Source organism: Pituophis catenifer, unplaced genomic scaffold (assembly GCF_029215685.1).
Source record: "Pituophis catenifer annectens isolate HBS135680 unplaced genomic scaffold, rPitCat1.0.hap2 SCAF_1, whole genome shotgun sequence".
In the NCBI taxonomy this organism is placed as follows: Eukaryota; Metazoa; Chordata; class Lepidosauria; order Squamata; family Colubridae; genus Pituophis; species Pituophis catenifer.
Window position 1 is genome coordinate 124,138,201 of NW_027256881.1, and position 22,324 is coordinate 124,160,524.

Below are 22,324 nucleotides of genomic sequence, written 5' to 3' on the forward strand. Positions count from 1 at the left end.
TTTATTATGTTTCACTAATATATTTTTTAAAAATGAGAAAACAACATACTGCAACAATTATTCGCTTATTCTTGTAAGCTGCCTTGAGTCGCCATGTGCGAATAGGCAGCAATATAAATTTTCTATATAAAATTAATTAATTAATTAATTAATTAATTAATTAATTAATTAATAAACAAGATGTGAGGTTCACAGTGAGAATATTCTGGGACTTTGATGTTATTAAGATGTAACTCCCAATTTATCATGAAGTTGTAAAGTCACTAACTTTTACATTAACCTCTCATGGGGTAAATGAGGCAACTGTAAGCCACTCAAGAATTCTTAAATAATCACAATAAAATATATTACTAGTTTTAAATGTTCTTCTCTAATCTGGTTTTCAGATTATATTTTATATATAAAATAAATTTTGGATGGCACTTGTAGGTGTTCATATGAGTTTTCTACACATGTTGAAATGATTGAAGATTTAGCATTTGTGTCATGATTTCAATTTTTTATATTCTTGTTTTTGAACAGCATAAATTGGAAGGTGCTTTATTAGCTTTGGGACAGTTCCAGCATGCTCTGGATGAGTTGCTGACATGGCTGACACACACTGAAGACCTGCTGAATGAACAGAGGCCAGTGGGAGGTGACCCCAAAGCTATTGAAATTGAACTGGCCAAACATCATGTACGTAACTGGTATTTCTGGGATTCACTGTTAGATATGATTACTGAATGGAAATAACTGCTCCATATTAACTGTTGAAATAGGTCAGATTTTGAAAAAAGGTCTTTATGGGAGCTCAAATCTCAATAGAGTACATGAATGCGGAACGCAGGAAAAAGCAAGCATATTTCAGAAGCCAAACTTCTGTGCAGACAAATCCAAAAAATGAGAGCCGAGTTAATCATGTGCCAGTCTACAATCAGTCGGGGAACCAGAAGGAACACATATTCAGGAATTCAGGTCCAAGGCTTGAAAAATTGTTTCCTAACTGAAGACTGACTCCCTGTTGTGGCCCGCCAGTGGCCTGCGTGGATCATGGCTGATCCCGATGAAGAGGAGGCTGGTGTGGTGTCGCGCCAGCAGCCTTCACAGCCAGTGCTCGCGTCGGACAGGGAGGAGGCTGAAGAGAATGTGGTGCCAGAGGCAGAGACTCAGCCAGGGCCTTCAGAGCCTCCAGAGGTTCCTTCAAGTGGAGAAAGTGAAGTGGAGGAGCCTCTCCTCAATGCTCGAGCACACAGGGCTGCCAAAAGGCAGGAGTGGCTACTCAGGAGGAGGAGGTCTACTTGAGAGTAGGGCTTGAGGATAATTGGCCACTCCCTTAGCCTATTTAAGTCGCACGCAGCTAGTGCTTTTTTGCTGGAAATAACTTGTATTTATAATCAGAGTATTTTGGTTTATCATATCTTGCTTTCTGGGCTGGTTGCCAACCTTTGCCGGTCTTGTTTATTTTTGCTACTTAATAAATTTGATAAGGACTGTTGGTGTGTGTCAATATCCTCAGAAATCCGAAGCTGGGGCAGAACACTCCCAAGCCCCTTTTCTTATAGCACTGATTCTTGCATACCTATTTTACTGAGTCATGTCTCTTGTTTTGCTCGCTTTATTTTATTTATCTATCAAATTCATATGACCACCCATCTCACAAAAATGACTTTGGATGGCATGCAGCAAAAATATGTAAAACAATAAACATACCAAACATAGTCACATTGCAAAAGATTTTTCTGCTTGTGTGCAGGAAAGATATTTTCTCCTATTCAGGTTATAGGTTAGGTGACTCCAAGCTCTTTTTTTTTCTATTATACATTTTTTTAAATCATTAAAACCACAAGTCATAATTACATTTTTTTCCCATTTCATACAAAATGTCTATAATGGGTCCCTAGTCAGCCATAAATGTAGTATTGTCTTTTCAAGCAAGTTTCAGTCTCTCTCTCTCTCTCTCTCTCTCTCTCTCTCTCTCTCTCTCTCATTCTCTCTCTCTCTCTCTCTCTCCCTCCCTCCCTCCCTCTCCCCAAATTCATAGGGTTAAAAGTCATATATAAATAAAACAAATAATAATAAACAATATTTGGGATTTGAGGATTTCAGCTTGTATTTAAGAGAAGAACCCTCACATCTCATCCTTATATCAATAACTGCAGTATAAACAATATGCTCCCTCCTTGAGGTACATTAAATGGATCAATAAAAAGTATGCTGATTTGACAGAACCATGGTGGTGTAGTGGTTAGAATGTAGTATTGCAAGCTAACTCTGCCCATAAGCAGGAGTTCAATCCTGACCGGCTCAAGGTTGACTCAGGCATCCATTCTTCCAAGGTCAGTAAAATGAGGACCCAGATTGTTGGAGGCTGATTCTGTAAAACTGCTTAGAGAAGACTGTAAAGCACTATGAAGTGGTATATAAGCCTAAGTGCTATTGCTATTGACTCTCTACAGCAGTGTTTCTCAACTTTGGCAACTTTAAGATGTATAGCCTTCAACTTCCAGAATTCTCCAACTGTTCTAGAATATCCCAAATAAGTAAGAATTGTTATTCAAAGTGGATATCTTTTATATCTCAAAGGAATTCGCTCAAACCTTCTAATTTATACTATTTTTAAATATTACCAATTAAGTTTTATTGAAATGATATTGCAGAGGGAACTGAATGAAATGAGTGATTTAAAAAACAGAAAGGAATTACATGTTTTTGTTCCTTCAGGTGTTGCAAAATGATGTCTTAGCTCACCAGTCTACTGTGGAAACAGTTAAAAAAGCCGGAAATGATCTGATTCAATCAAGCGCTGTGGAAGAAGCTAGTAATCTGCAAAGCAAACTTGAGCTTCTGAATCAACGATGGCAAAATGTCTTGGAAAAAACAGAAAAAAGGAAGCAGCAGCTGGACAGTGCTTTGATCCAGGTATGTTTGAGAAGTGTAAAAGACCATACAGGTATTAAGTTAAATTTGGGCCTACTGAAGCCAAAGGTAAGCACTTTAAAATTCTCCTTACACTTTGCTATCTCTGCAATAGAAAAACATTGGAACTTAGTTTTTGAATAAATTACTAATAGCTTGAAATACCTAATTAGAAATCTTAAATTGGACAGATTGTTCTGTGTATATTTTTAGCTTCCAAGTGGAAATTCCCAGTCATAAATTGGGATTTGAACTGTAAATCCATGATCAGCAGTACATTTTATATAATTGGTATAAGGTTACTTAGTTTTTTCCTTTTCTTCTCACTGAACAGCATTTCACTGTATGTTTAATTTTTGTTTTAACAATTTGTTTTGTTTTAAAATTAAATTTAACAGTTTTGTTTTGTTTAGGGAATTCTTAATTTAACAGCATTTTCCTTTTAGGTTTGTAGGCTTTTAAAAATCCTGTGATTTACTGTGTTCCACTTTTGCAATGTCTTAGCTGATACAGCAAGCCTGTGTAATGAAATATACCCTGAAGTGTTATGATGACATTTTGTTTAGGCCCAGGGTTTCCATGGTGATGTTGAAGACTTACAACAATGGCTGACAGAAACTGAGCGTCACCTTTTGGCATCAAAGCCTGTTGGTGGCTTACCAGAGACTGCAAGAGAGCAGCTTAATATCCATATGGTAAGGATCTTAGTTGTACAGATGGCCCAAATTTGGAAACTAATGCTTTGTGGCTGTTGGGAATGAAAAATTTGCAAATTCTGCACAGGAAAATAGCTCTAAAGGCATTAATTTTGTAAATTACCATAGGTGAACAATCCTCACATTAGTTTAGAGACAAAAACAATTTTAAGGAAATATGGGAACTCTGGTTAGCTGCTATAAAGTTGTATATATAATTTATATTCTTCCACTTGCCCTAATACCAAACTGTTAATTTCCTCCAAGTTCTCCAAATAGAGAATTTACTATTATGTGTCTTAATCCGTCAACTTTATTGTCCATTTATTATTTCTTGATTTCATCCAACTCCAGTTGCCAGTGTTTAAAGACAGAATCTATTTTTTTTCTGTGTCCAGACAGCACAGTTGTATTACTTTATTTTCAGTGAGTTGAAGGCTCATTAAAATATGCCTATCTCCAGGACTTAGAATATAACATACCCAGGTCCAATTTTACTTGCATATTCATAACTTATAGTTAGTGGTTTGGTAAGCCTTGCCAAAATTCCAGTCTAGGTTTGAAATGCAAAGATGTGATTGAGAATGCCTCTCTTGGGGTAGGGTTTTTTTTTAGTGGCTTTCTTTGCATCTGAGTAATAGATCAGATTTTCCTGGGATATTTTTCAGTTGCAGAAATGCTCTTTCAAGAGGCAACTGGACTTTCTGTTTTTTCTTTGAAGACATTTCGCTTCCCATCCAAGAAGCTTCTTCAGCTCTGAAGTTGAAGAAAAGATTTGCTAAAGTAAAAGGCATTTTTATTCTGGGTATAAAAAATCACTAAAAAAGTTTTTCTGAATTTGGAATATACCTATTTTTTTGTTATGGATTGAAGATTCCACAGATGAAATTGTCTTTGGTCTCATATGATCCCAGAATTCTGCAAGGCCAGTTGTGCAAAATAACCTTGAAGATTACTTAATAGATAACATTAAAATATTTGCTCAAATGTTTATTCAAAGCACACAACAGAATGCCTATAAAGACTTAGGGAACTCATGCATTTGACAGATGTTTTTTTTAATTGTTGACTCATTTTGACTAAAGAATGCACACAATTCTGTATGCTGTTATGGGCATATTCCTAGTGACATCTGGTGAACATTTCACATTATCCACAATGTGTATTTCTTAACTCATGCAAACTTCCCCCCACAAAACTAGAACTCATAGTCCCTTCAACTGCTTTAGAGGTTAATAGTTTAGAATCAACATTGATTGTAAATGATGTGGCTTATTTTCTCTTTCTGTCTAGGAACTTTGTGCTGCCTTTGAAGCTAAGGAGGAAACATACAGATGTCTGATGCAGAAGGGCCTACAGATGCTTGCAAGATGCCCAGAGTCTATGGAAACTAACGTTGCACAGGATATAAATAATCTTAAAGAAAAATGGGAATCAGTAAAGACCAAACTTAACGAAAGAAAAGTATGTTATAGAATGAATATGAGAAATTTGTCTGCGCATTTAGGAAGCTTAATGTTAGATTATTTTCAGTGTAGGAGAGTTGTGATGTTCTTTAGCAAGAGTTAATGGAACCATGTAATCTGTGTAGTAAATAATGCCAAACATCCATGCCCATAGGAAAAACTGTATCAGTGAACTGTAAGGAGTAGTCCAGTGTCTGTAAAACAAAAAAGTCTCTTTAGAGTCTATAGATTACATACATGCTTGAGGGATAAATAGTCCCCTAATCCATCATTTTGCCATTTGGAAATATACAGTATGCTTTAAAGCATTGTTGACACTGTAAATGTAATAGTTCTTCAGAGTATTAAGTGAAGAGACCATTTGTGTCTAGGGAGTCAGGAGCAACTTACTGATAAAAATACACTTTCATAGAAGTAAACATGATTTTCTCAGTTAAACAATTTAATCTGATTTGGACTATACATTTCATCTGGAAGCCATAGAAATACAAATATAAAAAACAAGTGAATGAATGAATAAATGAAGATATTTGGGGGGAGAAGAGCCTTTGGGGTTATTGGGGTTTTTTTGGTCATATACATGTAGTCCATGGTGTGCGTGGCAGTAGAAGGATACTGCAAAGTCTCCATTCCCACCCCACTCCAGGAGAAGGATACTGCAAAATCCCCATTCCTCCCCACTCCTGGGGGAAGGAGCCTGAGTGGCACAGCAGACTAATGCTACTGTTAAAAGGTAGTATTTAGCGTCCAGCTGCCTGCAATTACTGCGAGTTCAATTCTCACCAGGCTCAAGGTTGACTCAGCCTTCCATCCTTTCTAAGGTAGGTAAAATGAGGACCCAGTTTGTGGGGGCAATAAGCTGACTTGTATAAAATATACAAAAGTATGAAGGCTATTGCTTAACGCATTGTAAGCCTCCCTGAGTCTCCGGAGAAGGGCGGCATATAAATCAAAATAAAATAAAATAAAAAAATAAAATAAAATAAAATAAAATAAAATAAAATAAAATAAAATAATAAAATAAAATAAAATAAAATAAAATAAAATAAAATAAAATAAAATAAAATAAAATAATAAAATAAGATATTGCAAAATCTCCATTCCCACTCCACTCTGGGGCCAGCCAGAGGTGGTATTTGCCGGTTCTCCGAACTGCTCAAAATTTCCATTATTGGTTCTCCAGAACCTGTCAGAACCTGCTGAATTTCACCCCAGTCATAAGTGTGAAAAATGGTGATAAGTCATTTTTTTCAGTGCCGTTGTAACTTTGAATGGCTACTAAATGAATGGTTGTAAATTGAGGACTAATGTAATGGAAATTAACAGACTGGCTCAGTATGCCCCTTTTAGCTATAAGCACTTAGTCATGTCTGGGAGGTCCCTTTTTCACTTTCTTGCATGTGCTGTCACTTGTGATGTAGGTAAGCCTTCCTTCACAAAGTGCTTTTAAGATATTTTGGGATCACATTTCCCAAAATTTGGAGCTATTGTGATTATAGGCAGATTTGTTTTATGAATACTAGGAGCCACAATTTATTTGGAGGGCAAGGTATCAGTGAAATATTTTTAAAGATAAACTCTCTGGTTCATAAGTTCTTCTGTCATTTGTGACATGTGTTAAATTATAATGTTAACTTCACCCAATGGTTTTCTAAACCATTGACATCATAGAGTTCCTATTTGTGCAAGGTTCCTATTTGTGCAAGGTTTATCAAAACTAGAAAGCATGCGTGTTTCAGAATTTCTGTCTAAATGCTTCTTGGTCTTAACATTGGACATGTAATGGTGATACTGTTTTTGTTTTAAGAGGTCAGTATGTCACATGGGATGCTTTCTTTTTTGCTCAATCCCCATTTTTTACCGTCTTGTTCTGCTTAACTATTGTGCTGCAGTATTTTATCAAGATACTGTTTTAGAACAAAATGCATGTTAGCATTAGCTTAGAAAAATTATTAGAGGGAAAAGCTAACAGCAATGGGCCTCTTCCAAATTACATTCAACAATAACATGATTTACTGTTCCACTGTGGTTAATTATGTTGTGTTCTTACAGATCAAGCTGGAAGAAGCTCTCAATTTGGCAGTGGAGTTCCACAACTCGCTACAGGATTTTATCAACTGGCTTACTCAAGCTGAGCAAACTTTGACAATGGCTTCTCGGCCAAGTCTTATTTTAGACACTATCCTATTTCAGATTGATGAACACAAGGTATGAAAGAAAGGAGCAGAATCATAACTTTCCACCCTATATGCATTGTGCTGAATTGTACATAAATTAGCTCAGCAATATATAGCTTCTGAAGATTGGTTTAAGTAACATCATACATTTTCTCTGCCAATACGATAGGCAGCTTTACATTTCTAGATATTTTTCAAATTTCAGTATTACCTTTTTCCTTTGGAAGGTCTTTGCCAATGAAGTAAATGCTCATCGTGACCAGATTATCCAGCTAGACAAAACTGGAACTCATTTGAAGTACTTCAGCCAGAAGCAGGATGTGGTCCTCATTAAGAATCTTCTCATTAGTGTCCAGAGCAGGTGGGAAAAAGTAGTTCAGCGTTTAGTAGAAAGAGGAAGAGCCTTGGATGATGCAAGGAAACGTGCCAAACAGGTAACATGGCAATGCGCCATCTCAATTTTAAAGACTACATCTCAGATCAACCCACACTTTGTTCCCAGGATTATGTATGTGAACTTAACTAACTCTCTCAACTTTTTCGTAATCTGAAATGAGATGTAAATTGTTATGCTGAGGTTTTTAATTCTAACTCCACAAGAGCCTGAAAGGGAAGGGGGGAGGAATGATTCAAGGATCATTTCCTATACGTAATGTTAATTCTGCATGGTTCTGATGAATGCATGTAAGGCAGTGTAATACAAATAGATGGTGCAGCAGGAAGTGGTCTTTCCCAGTGGGGGAATTCAAATTTTCTTACTATCAGTTCTGTGGGCGTGGCTTGGTAGGCATGGCAGGGGAAGGCTACTGTAAAATCTCCATTCCCTCCCCACTCCAGGGGAACGTTACTGCAAAATCCCCATTTCTCCCTATCAGCTGGGAATCGGGAGGCAGAGAATAGATGGGGGCGGGGCAAGACAGACGTGGTATTTGCCGGTTCTCCGAACTACTCAAAATTTCCACTACCAGTTCTCCAGAACCTGTCAGAACCTGCTGAATAGCACCCCTGATGTAAGGGGAGCTAAGGCATGGATGACAGCAACAATCATAAAAAATTCAAGTGTTTCATTAATGGTCAGTTGGGTTATTTTTAAAGAAATAAGTAAAAATGTGTTCGTGTAGTGATATTGATAGTGATAGTTGTTTTTGAGAAATATTAGTAACGGCAGGCAAATGATGGAGCAATTATGAAGAAAGGTTAGGTTTTTTGTTGTTTTGTTGTTGTTGTTTTTGCAGATAGACATATTCACATATAACTAGCAGGTTTCTGCCATCACATCCCATGTTCTGACCAGAAGGCACATGCACAGCTTCTCTGAAAGATATTGAATAACTAGAAGACCCTTCCTCCTTTTTTCTTTTCATTTTCCCCTAAGCCCAAACTAAGCACTCAGATAAACGATGGGCTGTCTTTATTGATCTGTTCATATGGTAGGTGAAGAGATACTGCCAGAATTACTTGGGTTAAATGATCATTTCCAGCTCTCTGATTCTATGACTCATTGTATTGTTGACTTTACCTGAGGCCTGACATTATCATCTGTGCAATCAACTCAGTGAAATAGTTGAAAATACTTTTCAAATTCACATTAGATATAGCAAGATTTATTCATATGCATTAATGCATCACTAAGTGCATTAATTATCCATCAGTGACACTTGCATTATATCAACCTTACTGGAAGAATTAGACTAAGCAAGAACAAATATGTATTGTAAAATAATTTGCAAATCAAAAAGACTGTTTGAAAGAAAAACAAGCCTTTTCAATATATTGTCCAGGCCCATTTTTAAGTCCTTGATTTTGATTATTTTTCACATTTAATATCTTGAGATTAAATGTTTATTAATAATCTATCACTGGAAAAACACAAGCAAACCTCTTATTTTTCTGCAGTTCCATGAAGCTTGGATCAAACTTACTGAATGGTTGGATGATTCAGAAAAGACTTTAGATGCAGAATTGGAAATTGCAAATGATCCAGACAAAATTAAGATGCAGCTTGCCCAGCATAAGGTGAGTCACTAATAATGGAATGTAGAGCCTGTCTGATCTGTTGGCAAGGCATCATGAGGTAATGAGCAGGAGGAAAGCAATTCATTGTTGACCCAGTTAGAATATTTGCTGCTATCAAATTCAGACATTGGCTGCTTTCCAGCTTATAAAAGAAATAGAAATTGGAAGGCTTCTCTATAGAAAGCTCTATTTTTGTGGAAGGGACCATATGTGATCAGGAAGGATCATATTAAAGGGTATTTGAGCCAATAAGTTACCCAATCTGAACTCAATACTATCCATTTCTATATGAAATCAGCTTAGTTTGATGATAGGATTCACAAGAAGTTAATTTATATTTTTGCTTTTAATTGTTTTAACATTGTGGGGATTGCTTTAAATTCAACCATTGTTGTTCAGAATTTTGATAAAGTTTTAATTACTTTAGTAAAATTTTCTCCATCCCCACACCATTTGAAAAATATGAATATTTTTCTCTATAGCTTTCTGGAAAAGGACATAATATATGTCCTTTATATCCTTTATAATATATGCAGGTATATACAAAAGTATGAAGGCTATTGCTTAACGCATTGTACGCCGCCCTGAGTCTCCGGAAAAGGGCGGCATATAAATCGAATAAATAAATAAATAAATAAATAAATAAATAAAGTGAATGATAATTGTTACTAATAATTATAACAAAAGATAAGTGGATAAAGTGCTAAATCCAGTGTAAACACCTGGCTGACTAAACAACCAACCAGTACTTAGATTTGCATATGCTTGACTTCAAACATCGGTCTACACTTGCATAATCTTAGCTGTCAGTGCAGTGATAGAATTTCGTCTTGATGCTTTTTGAAATCTCTCTGAATGCATCCCGTGAATCTGTTGTGTTGCTTTCCTGCCATACTTTAAGGATTAGAAATTTCAGTTTCTCGTCCATAGGAAGTGAAGTCTTGTGCCATAACAATAATCCAACTAGTTCAATTTTGTGTAGTTGGCATTCTGGTTAGCGGTTCCAAGTGGTACAATCAGAGCATTCCTGGGGGCATCAAGTTGTGAAAGGCTTAATGATTCAGAACACAGTTGTTATACTGGGGTGGAAAGATGAGGGGCTTCTTTCTGGGGCCCATGTGATTCAGTGGTGGGATTCAAAAATTTTTACTACTGGTTCTGTGGGCGAGGCTTGGTGGGCGTGGCAGGGGAAGGATACTGTAAAATCCCCATTTCCTCCCAATCAGCTGGGACTCGGGAGGCAGAGAATAGATGGGGGCGGGGCCAGTCAGACATGGTATTTGCCGGTTCTCCGAACTACTCAAAATTTCCGCTACCGGTTCTCCAGAACTGGTCAGAACCTGCTGAATACCACCTCTGATGTGATTCCATGGCAATCTATTACCCCTCTGTAACAGTTCTTCTATAGACCAGAGTTATGAATATGAAAATGGGAGGGAGGAAATGTACAATTGGATTGTTACAATCTGCTATATAGCATCTGCTTTATACAGGTAGCCTTGGACTTACAACAGTTCATTTAATGATCGTTCAAAATTACAACAGCACCAAAACAAGTAATTTATGACCGTTTTTCACAGTTACGACCTTTGAAGCATCCCCATGGTCATGTGATCAAAATTCCCCATGATCATGTGATCAAGATGCTTGGCAACTGGTTTCATACTTATGACTGTTGCTGTGTCCCAAAGTCATGTGATTGCTTTTTGCAACCTTTTGACAAGCAAAGTCAACGGGGAAGCCAGATTCGCTTTGCAACCAGGTTACTAATTTATCAATTGCAATCATTCACTCAACAACTGTAGCAAGCAAAGTCGTAAAATGGGGCAAAACATGCTTAACAAATGTCTCACTTAACAACAGAAGTGTTGGGCTCAATTGTGGTCGTAATTTGAAGACTACCTGTATAGCATTTTGAACCAGCTGTAGCTCAGGAAGCCACAGCTGATTCAAAATGCAGTGTCCTAATTACTGGTTGTCCCAAGTGCATTTGCACATGTGATAACATCTACACTGTGGGAGCTGCACTGGTTGCCATTTGGCTTCTGGATGCAATTAAAGGTTCTGGTTGATACCTTTAAAGCCCTGTTTAATACCTGGATAACTTTGAGATTGCCTCTCCAGCTAGAATCTGCTCCTATTGGAGAGAAACCGTGGTATGAGTTCATTTCCAAGAGAGTGTTGATTTCAGGGGCCTCAAGGGTGAGCCATCTCAGTGGTGCCCTCTTCTTCCCAAATTGTTTGCCCCTAAAGATAAGGACAGCTCGTTCCCTGTTACAGGTAGTCCTCGACTTACGACCACAATTGGGCTCAAAATTTCTGAGTTGTTAAATGAGTTTTGCCCCATTTTACGACCTTCCTTGCCACAGTTGTTGAGTGAATTATTGCAGTTGTTAAGTTAGTAACACAGTTGTTAAGTGAATCTTGCTTCCCAATTGACTGCTTGTCAGAAGGTCACAAAAGTTGATCACGTGGCCTTGAGATACAGCAACAGTCATAAGTGCATATGAACCAGTTGCCAAGCATCTGACTTTTGATCACATGATCATGGGGAGGCTTCAAAGGTTGTAACTGAAATATGGTCACAAGTCACTTTTTGAGTGCCATTCTAACTTTGAACGGTCACTAAATGCACTGCTGTAAGTCGAGGACTTCCTGTACTTTTCTGAAGAGCAGTGAAGGTGCGGCTTCTCTGCAGGGCTCTGGGGAATGAAAAGAAGTTATGATTATATAAGGGGAGTAATAGTATGTTTTGAATCAGTTATCTAGATAGCCTGAAATACTTTGCAGGATTAAGTGAGTCTAACATATTCGGTAGGATCTGAAGTTGTCAGCTCAGATAATTTCAAATCAGCCCATAGAAGAGAACTCAAGAGAATTTTACAATATGTGCGTTTTTACTAGCATAATTAATTTAGTTTAAAAAGATCAACGTCTCATTCCCAGTACAGGAATAATAATAAAGTAGCATCCACAATCCTAGCAAATCTGTTTATCCAATTGTTTGCCTGTGGTCTGTTGATATTGCTGTAATCTTCTGTTTCCTTGAAACTTTGCATTATGATGTAAGCCACAAAACCACGGTTTCATTGGTTTTAGAATCTTGCATCAAGGACATAAAAGCAGGATATGTGTAATACCCAGAATTACTTGGATTTATTCCATCAAACTTTCCTTAGCCAAAATTAGAAAGAAACCAAATTTTTTTAAAAAATGTCTGTCTCATATTTGTGCCAAAATAAGGCACATTCATTGCTTTCTTGTCAGTTTTTGTCTCCATTGGTATATTTAAATGTAAAATAACATAAAGTATTGTTCATGTAGTCCATATCCCAAGATTTTTTTTTAAAAAAATGAAATAATATTTAAAAATGCTTTAGCAATTAGCTATATACTTTTGCCTACATGTCTGTACAAGATGTTTTCCTGAAACATTATCAGAAACAAGGGAATAGTTTAAAAGTTGCTATTTTCAATTACAAACTGGACAATAAACAATTCAAAAACATTAAATTGAAATATGAATCAAGTTATACATGTATAATATATAGAGATGGAGATCAAATTCATATTTACAAGAAATGTATTCTAAATTTTATTTCTTCTGAGTATAAATTAATTCAGATTTATAATTGCACTGGCTAAGATAAGCAATCTAGAATACAGAGTTAAGTCTTTTTTTTTTTTTTCTGCTTGTTCTGCGAAAACATACTACACATTTAGGGGCTCCATGGCAAAAGCTCTGGTGCAGCTTTGATCAAAGATTTGCATCAGATAACTCTTTTGATATTTACTGCATAAAAGGCTCTTTGAGGTATAAAGTGTTGAATGATCAAGAAGAAGCCAGGGTTGTTAAAATCAAGCATGTGCAATTTAAATATACTTTAATTCACTTTGTCATTGAAGTGATCTTACAAAAACTTTAAACTTATAACTTACAATTTGATTTAAATAATGTTTGTTTCTGAAAGCCTACATGAAGAGATTGATAGTATTTTCTACCGTGGTAAATTGTTCAGGAGTTCTTTAACCATAAGGAGAATGCCTAAAATCATAAGAACTGTTATGTTATTTTTTAACAGCAAGAAATGGAAAGCAATTTGCACCTTCAGAAGTCAACTAAACCAGACAGTGTTTGCCGCTCATATAATTCTGATCCATTTTAAATTAAAAAGAATAGTAATAGTTTTGTTTATGTTAATCCCAAATTGATGGACTGTTAAACTATACTGAAGAGCTTTGTTCTTCTGCCATTTTTATTAGATTACATCTTTTCATTGCCCAGTTAAATTCAGTTGATTTGCTAATGTTTTAATTTCGTTGTTACAAACTAACTGGTTCTGGTTTCTTGCTATCTCGATGACATTTTATGAGTTTTCTTCCCTAAATACAGCTTGTCTCAAAATTGTAGCCATTGTGATCTAACCCAAGTAGCACAAAATAAGTTTTGTCCTATAGTTTACGTGCCCTGCTTGTTTTCTATGACAGTATTTCCTATTCTTATTTTTTGCACAGGAGTTCCAAAAATCTCTTGGAGCCAAACATTCTGTGTATGACACCACAAACAGGAGTGGACGCTCTTTAAAAGAAAAAACTTCCCTCGCTGATGACACCCTGAAATTAGACGATATGTTGAGCGAGCTTAGAGACAAATGGGATACCGTCTGTGGAAAATCTGTTGAAAGGTAGAACCTAAAGCTGTGCATCCCATTTCAAAGATGGCCCATAAAACACAGTACTAAATGGAAAGGCCTCTGTTTTCTTTTTTTATACCATTGCCTTTTCCTTTTAATTTATTGTCAATATCTGACCTTGATTAGTCTAATCTTACAAGAGGCCACTCTGAGTACAGGATGGAGTTCTTGGCTGCACATGCAGCCTTTGAAATGTTTAAATAAAACTGTTTAAATCTCAGCCAGCTGTAGGATAAGCATATGGTTTGTTTTTATCAGTGTGATGAAATGAGATCTGTTCCTTCTCAACCAATTTCTGTGGAATGACATAGGGGTCTATATCTTAACAATGGGAAGTAGATGGCTGCAAATGTGCACCTTTTTCTTCTTTGCACATCTGTTAGGACTGAGTATGATGATCTTGTTTTCTTAGAGGAATGAATTTTGCCCTGATATTCTATTCTATTCTCCTGAAACTAATATTGGCAAACATACCTAAATACCAGCATCTCAGTGTTGTATTAATCCATCTGAAAAGAAGCATAACATTTTGTCAAAGTTGATGGAAGGTTGCGGTTGGGACACTGCAAGGGTATATAGCCTCCCTGGATGAGTAGGGGATTGTGTAGGAAGTAGGGGCTGGCATACTAACAGAAATATCATATCTTTATTCAGAGAAAGACTTAGGTAGAAGACTGCAGCAACTGCTTTGCAATCTCAAATTTTGAACTACTTATTCATCAGTCATTCAGATTGGTTAGCCACCCATCTCACTAGAAGTGACTCCGAACAACACACAACAAATTCCATAGAAACCACAAATAAAAAAACATCAGATGTAAAAAAAAGTATAGAAATCTAAATAAATTGTATAAAAATACAAATATATAAACTGCTAGGCAAAGAGGGTATAAAAATGGGCCGTCTCAATATCCGGTTCTCTAGGAGTTCCAAGCCTGATGACATAACCAGGTCCTGAGGGCCTTCTGGAATGAAGCTCCTTGTATTTCAGGACGAAGTATGCTCCATAAGGTGGGCATTATTACCACCATTATGGTGCTTATAGAGTGGATAAATGTACATCCAAGCGTTGGTTTACATAGTAGGGCAAAGAATAGCTGAAATTATTCAGTGCTTTTACTGCATGTCCATTGGGACATGAAGGAAAGCAACACATAGATACTTCCCCATGTACTACTGCTGCAACAAAGGAGCAGTTTTAGTTAGCTATGGTTACTGATAACAACATTTTTTTTACCTTTTTATATTTTCTTAAAATATAAAACAAATCAATTTTGGTTCTTTCTTTTATTTATATAGTGCTTTTCCTAATGAATGCACACAAAAGGGCTTATTTAAGTGTTTGTTTTATCTTCTTTCTTCAGACAAAACAAACTGGAAGAAGCTCTCCTGTTTTCTGGACAATTTACTGATGCTCTTCAGGCTCTCATAGATTGGCTTTACAAAGTGGAACCACAGCTGGCCGAAGATCAGCCTGTGCACGGAGACATAGATTTAGTGATGAATTTAATAGATAGTCACAAAGTAATGACCATATTACAGTAACGTTTGTATTCTTTTTAAGTCTGGTTCTACAAATTGTTTTGATTGAATGACTGATATCAATTTATAAATTATAAGAAAGTCTCATGAAACTGTTTAATAAATTAAAAACCCTACATTGTAGGTTTTCTGGAAAAAAAAATCTTAGGAAAAACTATGGGGATTTGGTTGGCTTGAAAATTTGTTTTGGAATCTGTGCTACTTTATAAAACTAAGTTATTTTAACTGATTATTTCAAGATGTTTGCAGCTTGGGCCTTATAAATTACCTGTGGGTAAGGCAATAGTCTCTTGAGCTCAAATAATATAAGGAAGTTTTATTTTTGAAATCAAATAATCATGGTTTACTGTGTTGGGATTTGGCCTAGTTTATTTCCAATTCACAGAGAGCCTGCCCCTTTCTTTCTTGATATGATAATTTAAACTAAATGAAGTGTCCGATGTAGATTAGCATTGCATTTGGATCCTGAATTGTCTAATTATAATTGGTTGAAAAATAGTTTAATAAATCATAGGATTTAGTTGGTTTCAACTAAATATTAATGAGTAATTATTGCAGATTGCAGTAGCACAGTAGACTTCAGTTAATGAACCAACAAACATTTCTACCTCTCAATGGTCCTACAGACCATAGAGCTCCTAAAAACATTCCCATTAGAAGAACCCATTTTCTAAATGAGGTTTGAATATATCCATTCTGACTTTTATTGTAGAATGCTACTGATTAAGAGCAAAGCAAGAAGAAATAAACTTACATTAGAAAATGTAAAGAATAAATGCAAAGGATAGAATACAAGACTTTAATAAAGTATTGAAATGGAAGTATTTAGCCCAATTTATCTTTTTTTAAAAATTAAAAATGCAATTTACGCTTTTAAAAACTGCTGTGATCAAGCGGGTTTTTTATATAGAAAAAAAAAGTCATATTGCCTGTAACTCATAAAGAAGCTTAACAGTGTTTAATAGAGGATCATTTTTTATTTCCTTTGCTCAGGGCTTCCAAAAGGAACTGGGGAAAAGGACCAGTAGTGTTCAGGCCCTGAAACGCTCTGCTCGAGAGCTGATAGAAGGTAGCCGTGATGATTCCTCTTGGGTTAAGGTTCAAATGCAGGAGCTTGGTACTCGATGGGAGACTGTGTGTACACTCTCAGTCTCCAAGCAAACTCGACTGGAACAGGCCCTTCATCAGGTGAGAAGCAAACGCAGTGCACTGAATTCCATCTATGTAAGGAATCATAATGACCTGATCCACGTGTGATATCAAGGCAGGAGATTAGTTCTTAACCTTTTAAACAGAATAACTGAATGAACAAGTGCTTGCAGGCAGATTCATACATTATCCCATTTAATGGTCTGCAAATGCTCTGATTTTCCAGATTTTTTCCCCCCCAGTCTTGTTCAAACTGTCTGGAAATGTTTGGAACTGAAAACAACCTGTACAAAAGTAGCAGATTTATTTGTACAGAACAAATTGAATTTTAAGCAACACATTTCTGGTTCCCAACTACACCCCATTTATATATAACTATAATTATATATAATTTGAGATAGATAGATAGATAGATAGATAGATGATAGATAGATAGATGATAGATAGATAGATAGATAGATAGATAGATAGATAGATAGATAGATAGATGATAGATAGATAGATTGATTGATTTAAATGATAACTATTAAATGTCTCCACCACTTGCTCCAAAGTGTATAGGTAGTCCTTGATTTACAACCATAATTGAGCCTGAAATGACTGTTGAAAGTTTTGCCAGTCAGTATGCTGATCAATGTGTGACCCCCACCTGATTCTACAACCTTTTTTGCAACAGTCATTAAGTGAATCATTGCAGATGGTTAAGCGCTTTTTTGGCAGAAACTAGAAGTAAATGCTGGTTTCTGGCAAAAAAAAAATGTTATAAATTGCAATCGTGTGATTTTGGGATGCTGCAGATGGCTATATATGTGGACTAGTTACTGAGTGCCCAAAATGTGATCATGTGACCATGGAGGGAGGGGTTCCCCCCATCAGAATTTGGGTCATAAGTAGCCTTGGGGAAGTCCATTGTAAATTCAAACACTTGATAAACAATTGGTTATAAGTCAAGAACTATCAGTACATGCATGTTTGGGAAGACCCTGTTTTCCCTGTTTGTTCAGGACTCTGAAAAACTGTATTATAATTTGAAAAACTAAGGCTTGTACAGTACCTAAGTAAAAGGAAAAAGGGAACTCTGTCATCAGAAATTACCGTCTCAGTGGTAGTGTTGCTTTCAACTCTCAGAGAGAAACTTGGATCTATACACAGGTTTAATTAACTTCCCCCTTTCTCCCCCAGACTAACTGATGTTCATTAACATGGCTCCAGCTCATAGACTTAAGCATTGTTTTTGTAATCTATAAGCAGGATAGCAAATTGCTCATACAACTTTCATGTGTGGCGTAAATCTTACATTTAAAAGCACCCATAAACAGTTCATTGGACTTTCTCCAGATTTTTTTCTTAAAAAAAGTTTGATATTTTACAGTCATGGATAGCAAAGGGTTTTAAATCAGATTTCTTACTTGAAAGTTAATATGACTTTGTTGCTGAATGATAATTAACTGCCATTCTGGGCCCATTGTTTTCATACATATTAGTTTTGTCTTTTCTTCACACACACACACACACCTCCATTTGTGCAGGCAGAGGAATTCCACTCAGTTGTCCATGTGCTTCTGGAATGGCTGGCTGAAGCTGAGCAGACCCTGCGTTTCCATGGGATCCTACCAGATGACGAAGAGGCTCTGCGTATGCTAATAGATCAGCATAGAGTGAGTTGGATAATGGATTGCTTCTCAAAATTAGATTTATAGAAATGTGACAATAAAATGAAAGCACTCCTGGCTTATTTTTATCTAGCAAAGAAAATATGTTTTCTGTCCTAGAAATGAGGTCTTATTAACCAGAGCAGTTGCTACAGACTGAAATCCTCTGTTTATTTAACTGATACTTCTGATAATACTATAAACGTAAATTCAACTGGCATATCCTCAGTGTGCCATCACAAGTTCTTAATTACTTAATGGAGGTGTTATTATGAGACAGCAGTACACTTTATCATTCTTACAGATAAAGTAAATCTTGGAAGGGAACATTGATTCATCGATTCCAACTCCCTGCCCATTACAGGATTCTACTACCTCAGGATCCCCAACAAAAGGCCATTGAGCCCTTTATTTAAATACTTCCTGTAGGCAGTCCTCTATTTCCAGAGGCAGTCTGCTTCATTGTTAATCAGTGAATTGTTAAATAGCACGTGATTGAGTATTATCAAGTTGGTGTCAACTTCTAGCAATCACATAGATTTTCTCCATGATGATCTGTCCTTAAGCTGGTCCTTCAAACATTCCAATATTGCACCTGTGGTTAATCTTGCTGCAGTTGTCCTCTTATTCTCTTTGGCTTTCTTAAACATTATAGCTCAAGTTCTGCTTTTTTTTCCCCCTGCTTCTTTTGGAAACAGCTCATCAAAAGCAGTCAGCTGTTCTCAGGTTTCACCTTCCCAATCTCCTCCCACCAGTCTTTATTTCTCTTCCAGTATTCTTTTTGATCTGCCTCCTTTCCCATCTCCCAATGGGTTTATAGAAATGCTGCTTCTTTCTCCTTGGCTCAAAGGTTTTAACCACCAAGGCAGGATTGAGGGATTTCCTTTCTCCCTAAACAAATCTCGACTTTCTTGCCCATGACTTTCCAGCCATGCTGTCTTGTCCTTGAAAACATTATGAATTCTCCTGGTGCCTGGGACTTGTGCATTGGATGAATGAGGGTTTGCCTAAATGCAGCATGTGCTGCAATGAATGTGGAAAAAGTGAGGCCTGGCCTGGCCTTGGATTTTATCCTAGGATACAGGAAGGTTCAGTAAAATAAGCATGTTACTCAAATTGGAAGAATAATGCACGGATAATACTTTTTAAAAGAGCAGCTGAAAAAGATTATTTCATACCATTAAATATCGGTGATATGATTTTCTGTGTTTTTCAAACTGCAGATAAAGTGATAGTCTATATTAACCCTACTAGCCTCATGAGGATAAATCAGAAATTTTGTCTCTCAGAACTTATTCTGCCTGAAAAAGAATTCAAGACCTCACAGCAATCACCCCTTGTGTTGTGCATTATAAGCACATTCTGTCCAGTAGTAAGAAAATACTCCAAAAGAGGCCCAAGAGCCCACAAGGTGAAACCTGTTTCTGCCGGGTTCTATTATTTGTTTCTACAAAATTGAATCTCTACTTTAAGGATTAAAGATACATTCTGTCCTGTTTACTCAAATTCTTACTGAGTATTTTAATAAAGCAGACAGTAACCACAAAATTAAAGTCGCTGGAGTAGCTGAAATTTGTTTTCCTGAATCATTAGGAACAAGCAATAAGATCTGAATAGTATTGTATTATAAAGGAAGTGTATCTATTGAATGGCAGCATGCTCAAGGTACATAAGGATATATGTCTTTCTTTAAGGTTATAGCAATTAGAATTTTGTCCACTTTATTCCAGTATTAATGATTTGCACACTGAAATACGTTCCTCGCTATTATATGACTTTTTACTTCAGTTGGTTCATATCTGCAACTGTTCAACTCTTATTTCAGAACTTTTATTTTAGAATGTTAGACTTTTCTGCTATTTCCTTCTGCTCCTATTCTGCCAATGCTTCATGTGATTCAGTTAAGCATTCGCCTCTTTGATCTTGCCAGCAAAGTCTGAAATTACTTGAGTTTTTCCCTTTGAATTGGTGCCAACATCTCACAGAAATCACTGTTTCTGCCTTAGGAATTCATGAAGAAACTGGAAGAAAAAAAGATTGAGTTAAGTAAAGCCACAGGTATGGGAGAGTCCATCCTGGCTATTTGCCATCCAGATTCCATCACTACCATCAAGCACTGGATAACCATCATCCGAGCAAGATTTGAAGAGGTCAGTCCAATTCAATCAGTCCTATGTGGTCACAGTCAGTCCTTGACAGCCAGCAATTGGCAAAGCCGTGTTATGAGGACATGTTCCAACTGTTGGGAGCAAAATGTTTAACATATCCATGCTGTCTTGTGTACTAGACCTTTCTTTAGACTTTTTTATGGTTATATTATGAGAAAGAAATTGAGTAGAACAGAAACTTGTATCCATTTACATTTGTGTCAGTTTCTCACCTCACCTCTTAGAAAATGGGATTTGAACATAAACCATAGCTTTCAAACAGGAATGGACAACCCGAATATTTCCAAATAATGTTGCACTCTAATTGGCACAGGAAATGCAATCTGACATTTAGAGGACTCTGTGGTATTCATCCCTGTCTTAAATTGATAAATACAACAGAAATCAATCATAAGTGGTTTTTCAATAATCATATTAAGTAATAGTTGAGCTTGTTTCTTGAGCAGCTAATGAAACCTCTTATCTAAGGCACATGAAAGTTCCATTAACAGTAATTAAAAGTTGTATAGTGATGGCCCCTTAAGAATTGGCCATCAGCTCTGTTCCTTCTTGCCCTGAAGATTTCTTGCAAGAAGGGAGTAGAGGGCAAAACCCCTCGGTTAACAACAACAATAATGTGGAAATCATAACAGATTGCTGTTCCTCCTTTTTAAGGTGGTAGCATGGGCAAAGCAACATCAGCAGAGATTGGCAGGGGCCCTCGCTGCCCTTATTGCTAACCAGGAGTTACTGGAAGCATTATTGTCCTGGCTGCAGTGGGCAGAGACAACGCTGACTGAAAAAGATAAAGAAGTCATTCCTCAGGAGATTGACGATGTCAAGGCACTCATAGCAGAGCATCAGGTAAGAGAACCATGACGAGAGTCCTCAAGCTCTTTCTCAGCAAGGGTGGAGGTAGCACTTCAAGCAAATCAGAAATTTACAAAACTGAAAATCCTACATCACTCACATATCTGACAAAAACATATACGTTCCTTAAATGTGATGTATCTGTTTGTTGCACTGTGGGACTTTTGTGCATAAAGCGAAGCAGTAGCACAGAGAACAAAAGAGTTCTTCAAAATGACATTGGCAAGAAAACATGTCAGTAGCGTATGACTCTTTTAAGCTTTTCTTTTGTTCTTGCAGAGGGCAAACTAAGCCAGTATTTTAACAGTGCAGTAGGTTGTAGCTTGAGGGTCTAAAAGTCTTTGACATAAAAGAAAAGAAAAATAATCCAGAGTACATGGTAAATTAGGATGCCTTTGTTTCAAGCATGATACTTCAAGTGCTGTATCTTGAAATGGAGAACACGTCTTTCGTTCATTTCAAAGAAAACTGCTTCGGCTAAGGGGAATAGTTTTAACAGAGGATAAGCAGCATTTCCTCTCTTCTCTGTAGCCTGCCCCCAAAGTCTGCAGAAAGTTTCTTTTAAACAAGTCAATCAGACCTCCAAAGGAGATTTTGAGGCCTGGGAACTTAAAAGAAGAAACAAAAATGACTGTTTGGTAAATAGAAGTGATTCATGCAAACATTAGGTTTGTTCTAAACGTATTTCTAAAAAATCTTTTTGTAATATGAGTTTGTCTCTGTTGGACAAAACATACTTTTCTGTCAATTTAGGTGGTGGTACAAGTATTTTAGTTTCACTTGAATTAGAATGTTGATGATTTTATTGTCATCCACTCACAGCAGATCAATTAATCCTATTACACTTCAGGGGTTAGAAAGTTGGTAGAACAGTAGTCCTTGTTTTACAACCACAATTAAGGCAACATTTTTGTTGCTAAGTGAGAAATTCCTTAAGTGAGGTTTGCCCCATTTTACGATTTTTCTTGCTACATTTCTTAAGTGAATCACTGCAGTTGTTAAATTAGTGACATGGTAG

At 36.6% G+C, this 22,324-nt stretch overlaps 1 protein-coding gene across 1 annotated transcript in view; it reads left to right on the plus strand.

Annotated features, from left to right (window-relative positions):
* Positions 1-22,324, plus strand: part of DST (dystonin) — a 215,528-nt gene that overhangs the window by 168,528 nt on the left and 24,676 nt on the right. Inside the window, exons 68-80 of the mRNA XM_070932929.1 lie at positions 523-678; positions 2,704-2,901; positions 3,465-3,593; positions 4,887-5,057; positions 7,112-7,267; positions 7,464-7,670; positions 9,133-9,252; positions 13,768-13,937; positions 15,311-15,470; positions 16,482-16,676; positions 18,167-18,295; positions 20,296-20,439; positions 21,112-21,300. Coding sequence (XP_070789030.1) covers positions 523-678; positions 2,704-2,901; positions 3,465-3,593; positions 4,887-5,057; positions 7,112-7,267; positions 7,464-7,670; positions 9,133-9,252; positions 13,768-13,937; positions 15,311-15,470; positions 16,482-16,676; positions 18,167-18,295; positions 20,296-20,439; positions 21,112-21,300 — 2,124 coding nt within the window. The remainder of the gene's footprint in view (positions 1-522; positions 679-2,703; positions 2,902-3,464; positions 3,594-4,886; positions 5,058-7,111; positions 7,268-7,463; positions 7,671-9,132; positions 9,253-13,767; positions 13,938-15,310; positions 15,471-16,481; positions 16,677-18,166; positions 18,296-20,295; positions 20,440-21,111; positions 21,301-22,324) is intronic.